This window comes from Maniola hyperantus, chromosome 11 (genome assembly GCF_902806685.2).
Source record: "Maniola hyperantus chromosome 11, iAphHyp1.2, whole genome shotgun sequence".
NCBI classification, from domain to species: Eukaryota; Metazoa; Arthropoda; class Insecta; order Lepidoptera; family Nymphalidae; genus Maniola; species Maniola hyperantus.
This window is the reverse complement of record NC_048546.1, coordinates 8,630,472-8,641,647: the sequence shown is the minus strand read 5'-3', so window position 1 is coordinate 8,641,647 and position 11,176 is coordinate 8,630,472. Positions and strand designations below refer to the sequence as shown.

Genomic DNA, 11,176 nt, shown 5'->3' with positions numbered 1-11,176 from the left:
TCGAAATGAAGTGATATCGAGGATGTATCGAGGTTTTACAAATAACGTCAGAGTGTCGTGATCTTGGTTATTTGTAATTAAGTCGTAAGGTTTCATACAATTCGATGAAGACCGATGGCAACCGATGGTACAGTGGAACCCAAACGGGGTTTCTTGTTTTACTAACTAATTAAGTAATAAGTAGTTATCTGTATCACAAAGAGCCAAAGTGATATTTTGTTCCTCGAGGGCGTTATTTTGAATTCAGAGCGTAGTGAGGAATTCAAAATAACGCCCTTATCATTATTTCAAGGACACAATTTGATTTTTAGGGTTCCGTACATCAAAAGGAACCCTTATAGGAACTTCGTTGTCTGTAAAATATGATGTTTTAAAGTGCTAATTTTTATTAGTCAAGTGGTAGTATATAGGAACGTGAAAAAATTCACAGCAGTAGTACCTATATAAAATCAATTTATAGAGCCTCAATAGCTCAACGCCACTCAACGGGTAACGGAGTGGGCTGAAAACCGAAAGGTCGACGGTTCAAACCCAGCTCATTGCACTATTATTGTCGTACCTATACTCCTAGCACAAGCTTGACGCTTAGTTGGAGGGGATATGGGAATATTAGTCATTTAACATGGCTAATATTCATTAAAAAATATTAAAGGAAAACTTTCATGGCTAAGTAGGGTTCACAGGTTAAGGAGTATGACTACGGAACCCTACACTGCGCGTGGCCCGCCACGCACTTGGCCGGTTTTTCCTTTTTAGGTACGGAACTCTAAAAACAAAACACGAAAGAAAACAAAAGGACGCGCGGCGCACCTCGTGCCACAATTATGTCAAAGTAACGAAATAAGCGGTGATAGCAGCCAAGTATTTAGGACATCTGCCTCCTAATCGGAGGTTGGAGGTTCGATCCTGGGCACGCCACCTCTAACTTTTCGGAGTTATGTGCGTTTTAAGTAAGTAATTATTAAATATCACTTTCTTTAACGGTGAAGGAAAACATCATGAGGAAACGTGCACGCCTGAGGGTTCTCCATAATATTCTCGAAGGTGTGTGGAGAGTTGGAGACTGCCAATCCGCACTTGGCCAGCGCGTGGTAAAGTATGGCAAAACCCTTCTCACTCTGAGAGGCGACCCGTGCTCTGTAGTGAGACGGTGATGGGTTGATCATCATGATGATGATGGCCTATGAGTAAGTACTAAATTCTATACGATGGAAATTCTATAGTACCTAGGTACCTTCCGGCCTGAATTTAAGTTAATTTAGTAATGTAATTGAATCTAATTGAATAGAACCTTGGCTATACTATTTTCCTCATGTGTCAATTCTATGGCATAGTGATATAGATACGTATAAAATATGCACATATGTAGGTACATATATTATCCATATTATATGTATGTATATGTATTATCCATATGTATGTATTATATGTACATAGGTATATTATCCATCAACTCGTAGACCGCTGTGATTTTGTTCTGGCACCTATCTACCTATGTAGATCATCTAAGTAAGTATCTCAATGACTAATGAGATTCTCATTAGTCATTACTATGTTGATTTAATTAAGTAGATATCTAGTAAGATACCTACAATGTTAAAACTGTTCAAGAATGTGCTAGTGGAAACCCCTGAGTTTCATTAACAAATTAAAATGTAGGTAACTACCATAATCAGTACCCTTATTATCCTGTCCAGTCCTGCAATCACGTCGCAACGGAGCAACGGATTGACGTGATTTTTGGATGGGTATAGCCAAAGACCTGGAGAGTGACATAGGCTACTTTTTATCACGGAAAATCAAAGAGTTCCCACGGAATTTTTAAAAACTTAATTCCAAGCGGACGAAGTCGCGGGCATCAGCTAGTGTATTATAAATTACTAGCTTATGCACGCGACTTCGGCCGCGTGGACTACATAAATTTCAAACCCCTATTTTACCCCATTAGGCTGTCAGTCAGCTGTTCCTTTTTAGCCGACTTTCAAAAAGGAGGTTCTCATTTCGGCTGGTTTTTTTTAAATATATACCTACATATGAAGTCGGACGAGCATAATAAAAGAAACTATAGAAATTCAAAGTGTGAAGCTCGCCCGACTTCAACATACATACACGTGTAGAAACAAGTTATATTTTTTTAAACAAAAATATTTTTTTAAATTTTTTAATACAGATAATAATAGTTATTAATTTTTTACTTTTGTAGGTAGGCAGGTACTTATTTCATTTTGATGTGGATGTTTCAGTGTGCCACTCCTACCTATATTTATTCATTTTCATTTAAAGGACTTTTAAGTAGGTGTGTCAATGCTATGCCAAAGAACTAGGGAAACAGTAAAAAAAGACGAATTATTTTGCATCAATATAATTTATTGCAAATATAAGATTTTATCTGATATTCGACAAAATTATCTTATAAACCCCTTTGCCTAATTGGTCACATTATTTACGACACAAATAAATTCCTAACCATAATTTGATAGGTACTTATGTCAAATTTTAAGTCAGTAGGTACAATTTTTTCAATATGTGCATTAAAATTTGAAAACAATGTGAATTTTTATAAATACCTACATAAATAGTTGAATTATCTACCTATTAGTACGTATAGTCCGCGAAAGGTTGAGATGGCAATCGGGGTATGAGGCGGGGGGACGCACCGGGTTAGCTCGAGGCTGTGCGGGTGTGCGGGGCGTTCCTGCCCGAAAGTCGCCTCGACCTGTCGCGTACTAAGTACTTACCTGGCAGGAAATATTGTACATAGACCTTTAGAAAGAGATAGTTTGAGAGAGATAGGTTGTGCAGGACGCGAGCGCCCTGCACAACCTCACATGCCCCGCACTAACTCGGTGCGGGCGAGCGCGGGTGACGTGCGGGAGTGCTGGGCCAATTACCATCTCGACCTTTTCCTGCCGGCTACTGTAGGTATATCTGTGCTATTAGTCAAAAATTATTTTAACACAGTTTTGGTCTTATTTAAATTAATACTAGTAAGGATCATGTATGGCAAGCTTCTAGAGTGGACTGTAGACATTTGTATAAAAATGCAGGAAAAAACACTGATTAATTTTTCATTCACGCAAAATCAGACTTACCTACAGGGATCTAGGATCAGTGAGTTTCATAATATACCTACAAAGTAATGTATCCAAAATACATATAAAACCTTGATGATATTGAGATTTGAGAACAATCACTTGACTTGGTATCACTTGATACATATATGATCAAAGTATTTGATAATTTACACTTTCTGCTTCCACGGTAGATTTCAATATAAATGAATAGAATAAAATATATATATTTTCATTCATATAAACATTTGGAAGTGCTTTTGAATCGTCAAAATAATTTACCACTAATTAAAAAATGAATCTTAATCTGAAAAATAATATCTTATAAAAATAATCTGATTTCACGCGAATAATGAGTTCATAAGTAAAGAAAATAATACGAATACATAATTTATTAATAACACCTATCTACTTATCTACTTAATCCCTAAAATTCTACTAAGTCTCACACACTCAAAAATCACATAAGCAAACACCTTCCGAACACAAAACACTTGTTTCATTTAACCTTAAAAATCGTGCTGCAAATCGAGCGATTGATCTATGTATATTATTATTGCTACATGGAGATGTTAATCGTACGTGCAGAAAAATACCTTACAACTTAATAACACATTTAAAGAAAATTCGATTATCAATTGTACCGATATATCCTATAATCAAGATCAAGACACATCGCCGCAGGGTCGAAATGTGTTGTGTGACCTATTTCATGCTTCGTCTCTTTGCTGCATCTTTCTTTCCTTGGACTTGTAACGTAGTAAGTGCCAGTTGATAATTTTTTTTTATAGTGCCAGGTTGAGGTGCCATACTAGAAAAACTATTTAGCTTCTAAGAAAAAAAAACATTTTTTTAAATAATACCAATTTGGCTTCATACTAGCTTTTCTACTTTATTTATTATTACTTTTGACCAAAATTTTAGGGTCCTGACTGTTTTTTGAGAATCGAATTTGAAACCTGTTCAGTGTTCACGTTTCATCGTCAATTGAATTACGTCTGAATTAAAATCCGGTTTTGGAAATTTCGACATCTAGGTATAGAGCTTTTATATAATATTAATAATTTTATAATCTAATCACTTACTTAAATATCACTTATTCAAACAAGTTTACAAACGTGCATTAGTAATACATAATTTTCGCTCGCCAAATTTTGTGCGACTCAATGAACACTACCAGCTTTAAAAACACCAGTGCTGACAACCAGTAATAATACTTTTTTGGTAAAAATTTAACGGAAAAAGTTACTAAGATAAAATAATCTAAAAATTTTAATTATTCATAAGATTATATAAATAATACTTTTATAAGAAACTGATGCACAAATGAAAATGCCCAGCTTACAATATGTTTCAATCACATTTAAATGTCCTAAACAATTGTATTAATAAATAATTAAAAGAGAATTTTTATAAAACTTAATATAAAATAATATTATCATAACTAGGTAATATTTTCTAAAGAAATCAATAATACTAAATGCTTCGATAAATAATTACACTAGATAGTAGTCACATCACAATGGACCGACGTGATTTTTTGCATGAGCATATTTGAAGACCACGAGAGTGACATATTTTTATCCCGGAAAATCAAAGAGTTTCCACAGTATTTAAGTACACAAGTAATTATTGAATAATGTTAAAGTATAAGACTTAAATGAAAAATATATACTCGTAAATCGTGGATACGAGGATATTACTTTACTAGACACTTATTCACGTCCATCTTGTACAGTTATTTATCGAAGGTTGATTTACATACCAATAATATCTATTATGAACGGCAGAGCTAACACTATACCTAACTTTTCGCGAAAAGTATATTATAAAAATATTTTTTAATGTTATAATTTCAATGAGAATTGTATGTAAAATGTAAATAGTGCCCTATTCAAATGATTTCAATCTTAGGTATAGCTTTATTGTATACCTATATTACGCGACAGGTCGAGATGGTAATCGAGGAGTCAACGCCCCGCACACCCGCACAGCGCCGCGCTAATCCGGTACGGGCGAGCGCGAGTGACGTGCGTGTGTGAGGCGTGCCCGCGCCACATATCCCGATTGCCATCTCGACCTGTCGCGTAATATAGCGCGTATATATAGCTGATCTTCAAATCGGTACCTTACACAATAATATTGGCACCCATTTTATTACAAACTAAGGCTCAAGACACATTGCGGCAGACGAAGTGAAGTGAAGTCTTTTCTGAACTGTAAAGCAATATAAAAAAAAGTATCTCAACTACATAATATAAAAACTTGTGTTACAAAATATAAAAAAACGAGATGTGGACGTAAATTTTTTGTCTGCTTAATTACATAGTTAGAGATAATTATTTAGGAAAGAAGCGTCGCGTCCTTTAACCAGCCCGCGATGTGCCTTGAGCATAACAGTTTGGCTATAGTTATGGCCATACCTGTTATTTGTTATTCAATGTCAAGATCAATTTAGCTACCATACTCTACATTTAACACTATATTTAATTTATTTCTAAATAAAGTCATAAGAATATGCCTAGGGATCAATCTATCTAATACAAAAATATCTTATATAATCAGATTTTTGCGACTTTAACAAAATATTTAGGTGTTACTGAACTGTTCAAATATCACTGTAGTGAAAAATCTGGAGATTACACAGTACGTCACAAATTATAGACTAGCAACACAAATGATAATATCAAGGTAGGTAGTTGTAAAAAACCGTCACGTGAGAAACACACGTGTCCGAATAAGTTCTTGTTTTTGCCGTCGAATAAGAACACGCAAATATGCATATTAGAGGTAATTATCCTGTATTTACGAGTTGTAATATCAAAATTCATAATTGATGACAAAAAACGTCATTATCATCATTGTATCGAAAACCGATTATTTTGTTTTAAGATCAATTTCATTGACTAAACTAAATCATTAGCGCATTTATTTATTTAAAAAATAGTGATTATTCGACAATTCGACAAATATAGCTTCTTGTACTTTTTGACAATGTACCGTTTAAAATTATATCATGAAAAAAGCGTACGAATGTGACCGTTTTACGACTGAACATAGCAACCGTTTTTTTAAAATTTATATAATTAGAAAAAATCGGCTGCTATAGTTCGCACATCATTATATAGTGTCTCTGATTTCAGAATGAAATAATAAATCGGCCCTAATTTTTCTAACCTAAAACTACTCTCACACATTTTTTCAAGTCTTTAAAAGGCTTGTAAATATTATATTTAATTCAAAAACTTTCAAACATCTTATTTTAATCCTTTTGGTAAACTAGTTCCAAGTTAGCTACCCATGAATTGGTATTCGAGATCACAATCATAAAGATCTGCACAATTGATGACAATGCTGTTTATTTGGTTGTGCAAAAATCTAAAGTTTAGGATTCCTCCATGATAACCCGAAATATATTTTTGCAAAATCATAATATATAAAAGGAAAAGTAAAGGACGGATTGGGCTGAAATTTGGCATGCAGATAGCTATTATGACGTAGGCATCCGCTAAGAAAAGAAGGGATTTTTGAAAATTCAACCCCTAAGGGCGTAAAATAGGGGTTTGAAGTTTTTATAGTACACGCGGACGAAGTCGCGGGCATAAGCTAGTGTGAATATACAAGGTAACAAGTTTTTATATCTGCACCAAACAACTTTATTAATAGTGTGTGAATAAAATGGCTACTAATGGACTGAACGAAACTATAATGCTGCCTTGTTTTACTACGGAACCAGAAAAAGGATACCACTGCTTCTATAAACCACTGAATTTAAACAACCGAATAAGCAGCATGATCCAAAAACAAACGATATATTTTTTTAGCATCTAACTCTAAAGAAAATGTAATTTTAATAATTCCTATGCCAATTTAATTTTAACTCATTTAAATTTATTAGAATTGACAGGTGCGTTTCGACAAAAGACACTATTAGCAGATATTGTGACTAATTCTGTTGTGCACAATCTATAAACTAAATTGACAGGTAGATCTGGCTAGATTTAGAAATCTAGTGTCATCCTTTTTCGCAGGGTGCATTATGAAATGGATAGCAATATAGACCTGTGATTTTACTTTAGTTTAGAAATCATGTTAAACAAAATTAACCACATTATGTTAAGCTCGCTTTACATTCGCAAAAGCAATCTCTGCGCGTATCCGGACAAATAAATATGTCTCTCTAAAGTCTACACTCGCATAGTTTCAAACCTTTTCGCACTATCTTTGTCGCAGACTAAAACTAAACTAAAACTAAAACTGGCATCGGACGGGGATCGTCGCTAAGACGGAAACAAATTATAGAACGCGGCTGACGGACTAATAAACATCTGGATAATACATAGTACACTGAACTGAGCAAACTGCCGGTCGTAAGTTGCGGACGTAACCTTGAGCGCTCGGACGTCCGACAGGTATCTCGCAAGTCGCGTTCCATATGATTGTGCACACCAATCAGACGCGGTTTCCGGACGCATCCCATTGTTTCACGCTAAAGTCGCGGCGCAAGTGAAGAGCGAGCAGTAGACCACGGACACACATGTAAGTTTTAGTCAAGTAAGTAGCTTACATGATGAACTTACGACAGATTTATTCGTGTAAACAGTCTTATAAGTATATCCATAACGCGGAATGAAGTTAATATATCGCTCTCTCTGTTACACACCCATACAAATGATAGAGCCAAACAGAGAGCGTTATATTAACTTCATTCCACGGATATGAGCAAATTTGTTGTCAATTAATTACGTAAGCTACTTAGGTGAGTAAAACTTACAGGTGTAATCGCGGCCTATAATTAAGCTGCTTTAAATATTATATTACGTTGTATCCTGTTCAACCAACGCAGCCTGTGACAAAGAGATTTGTTGCGACATTGGTAACGGAGAAACGAGCATCATCTTTATACAGGGTGCTAGTAAATATATCAATACAGCCGCGGCGATTATTGATATGGCACAGAGTGTCCATTGGGCGGCTTTGATGGACACCGCGACGTCCGGCACGGGTTTGGTCAGTTGGCAAAGGGATAAGAGGGAAGTGGAAACGTTGTGTGGACCGGTGACTTTCGCGTTAGGACCGCAGTCGGACGGATACCAGCCTATCCAACCGGCGGATCTATTGAACAGTACCTTCGGATAGAAACAAAGTATTTTAATAGACATCATTCAGTCAAGGGCGAGCCCGCACTGAAAATTTTGACTGCGCGATTTTTCTCGCAAAATTCTGTCATATATTTGCACGAATGGCTTCATACAAATCTTTGTCACACAATTCTGCGGAATGAAATCACGCGGTGAAAATTCGCATTGCGGGCTTACTTTTGGCCTTTTCGTTTCCTCCGTGCTTCGGAGAGCACATTAAGCCGTCGCGCGTCGGTCCCGGTCATTATCACTAACATCTGAAAATAACTGTAAATGAACCTAAGAGTCCAAATCTCATTCTCTTAGTCGAGTTGTACGTGGAAGGATCTGGGAACTCACCGCATTATTATCTCAAGAGACGTCCTACCATTATAGCATTAATGGAAAGTGGTCACGACTCTCAGTAATGAGGAATACGACTATAAAAGAAGTTGAAGGGGTATTTACCTGCAATCCTTCCATCGCGGTGTATCCCAGTACAGTCTCTTTGCCTCCCGCTTCCAAACCCAGCTTGTAGCAAAACTCCGAAACACTTCCACCTTCCCCGCTGTTGTTTCTTGCTGTTACCACTCGCATGAAGTTCTGGAAGATAATTAAAGAAATGATTAAGTACTGCAAATAAGAGTTTTAAAATATATAAAACATAATTTACGGTGTTATATAATACAGGATGTAACCAGAACGCTAGCAAAAACGAAGACAGGTGATAGTACTGACGATTACTGATATGATACTTACCACAAAAAAAACGCGAAAATAAAATTAAAAAAAATTTCAAAAATAAATAAAAACCGACTTCAATAACCACAAACACTAAAAAGTAAAAAATAATTTAATTTATTACTCAATATATTATGTATACAAGAGTTATTGCAGTTCTATAGTAACATTTTTTGGAGCCGGTGCCAATTGTCCGCACGAACCGTCATTGTTTTGTGACTCCACATTGGCACCTCATTGGCACCGACTCCAAAAAATGTTATGCTCGCACTTACATACGACCTGTAAGTGCGAGCGAAACAGACAGATAACTCGACGCCTCAGTTTAAAATGCGTCGACTAAAGGCTATAACGACTTCTAGGAACAACTATAGTACACGCAAAACAAGTAGTGCTTACCTGTGGTGGTATCTGGAGGGTAAAGTATTGATTATCCGCATCAGCGCTCAGGAGGTCGATCGCTATTGGAGGCAGCGACCACTCCTGAGGCTCCGGCCAGCATGCGGCCTGAAAATTTGTTATACATTATAGTTTCTCTGTTTGTTATCTATGAGTTCGGGCATCAGTCATCAGATTGAGTTGAGAATTTGTATAGTTGTTATTGGAACTTGCGCGAAGGTTTCTGACATAGTGCCACCAACTTACAATAGACTGACTGACTGACTAACTGATCTATCAACGTACAGCTCAAACTACTTAACTTTTATTTATTTATTAATCATAAAATCTCATAGTTAAAGATCAACCTTAAGGGTGTAAAATAGGGGTTTAAAATTTCTGTAGTCCACGCGGACGAAGTCGCGGGCATAAGCTAGTTATTTTATATAAGTAGAATATTAGCCATATTTAAATAAATAATTTATTAACTAAGGTAACAAAGACCCATATTTTGTTAGTATAGACCGTTTCGGCCGCGTACGAAACCAGTGTTCGTAACCAGTTACACAGTTACATACAAAGAATATTTTGTCTTACTACGAAATCAGTTACGTATGAAGACTTTTTATTTCTTTGTTCGATACCAGTATCGTAATCGCCTAGAAATTATGTTACCTACTAAGTTTAAAATTATATTCCCCTTTTGCCCTCAAAATAAGTATGAAGTTTATGCTAGGAATATAATCAATAAGTATGGACATAAGTGCAATGTTCTGATTTTCAGAGGTCTCTTTTTAACAGCTGAGGCAATGAAGAAGAAAGAATAATCGAATAAATCACATTGCAAGCCGATGCGACGTAACTCGTATTTTCTAAAACGCTGCAAAGTTAACTAAAATATCTCTTTTATTTAAGTAATACAAAGTAATTCAAAATTAATAAAAAAAAATTGAAAAAATTATTACCTCACCATGGTACCAGAATTCATCTAAAATCAACATGTTTGATGTTTGAGCAGCATTTCTGAGTTCATTAACAACCTGAAAAATAATAATATAATTCATGTTTATACACCACCTGCCTTAATTTACCAATTTAATAATTTCAAGTTACACTATAATAAAAGTACACATCGTCATGAATACTGGTTTTACAATATATAATGCTAGAGGATGCCCGCGACTTCATCCGCGTGGAAAGTTTTTCTGATTCCTGCAATAATTTTTGTATTGACTAGATTAAAATACATACCTCTCTAAACAAAATATCAGGCAACCTAATATTTGTGGTGCCGCTGTCAACAATGCTCTTTTCTTCATTAAGCTTCACACAATTTTCTTGATCCACATCGAGATTATCGCCAGAATCCTTTGTAACATTACGGTCAATGTTCATTGATGCGTTTCTTTTGGAAATAACTCTGATCGATAGAACACCAACCTCATACCACCGTTTACGAAGTATTGGGGTACGGAATGCAACATTGTGATTTGTTGATATTGTATCGTCATCTAAAACATTGTATGTATGTATTAAATTATTTCCTTATTATTTACTAGACGATACCCACGACTTCGTCCGCATGGATTTAAATTTTTAAAAATCCCATAACTCTTTGAATGTCACAGCATAAAAAGTAATCTATGTCAGTTTCCAGGATATAAGCCATCTCTGTACCAAATTTCGTCAAAATCGGTTAAACAGATAGTCTGTGAAAAGGTGACTGACTAATAGGCATGCTTTCAAATTTATAATAGTGGTTCCATACCACTATTATAAATTTATTCAATTATTTCAATCAAGTTATGCTCAAAACACATTGTGGGAGATTTAGAGATATACTTGTATCTCTTCTAAAACGATATG

At 35.5% G+C, this 11,176-nt stretch overlaps 2 protein-coding genes across 3 annotated transcripts in view; both read right to left on the bottom strand.

Annotated features, from left to right (window-relative positions):
• Window positions 1-11,176, bottom strand: part of LOC117986694 (organic cation transporter protein-like) — a 109,899-nt gene that overhangs the window by 84,633 nt on the left and 14,090 nt on the right. The window lies entirely within an intron of this gene.
• The window catches only part of LOC117986288 (beta-secretase 1-like), a 121,593-nt gene that overhangs the window by 107,662 nt on the left and 2,755 nt on the right, over window positions 1-11,176 (bottom strand). The window contains exons 5-9 of one of the 2 annotated variants that reach the window (XR_011237297.1): window positions 10,562-10,821; window positions 10,276-10,350; window positions 9,332-9,439; window positions 8,660-8,794; window positions 2,901-8,200 (exon numbers count right to left, since the gene is read on the bottom strand). Coding sequence is in view for 1 of the 2 variants with exons in the window: in XM_034973117.2 (XP_034829008.1) it covers window positions 7,889-8,200; window positions 8,660-8,794; window positions 9,332-9,439; window positions 10,276-10,350; window positions 10,562-10,821 (890 nt within the window). In the remaining variant the exon portion in view is untranslated. Of the gene's footprint in view, window positions 1-2,344; window positions 8,201-8,659; window positions 8,795-9,331; window positions 9,440-10,275; window positions 10,351-10,561; window positions 10,822-11,176 lie in introns of those variants that run through there. The other variant, XM_034973117.2, reaches the window with a different exon arrangement.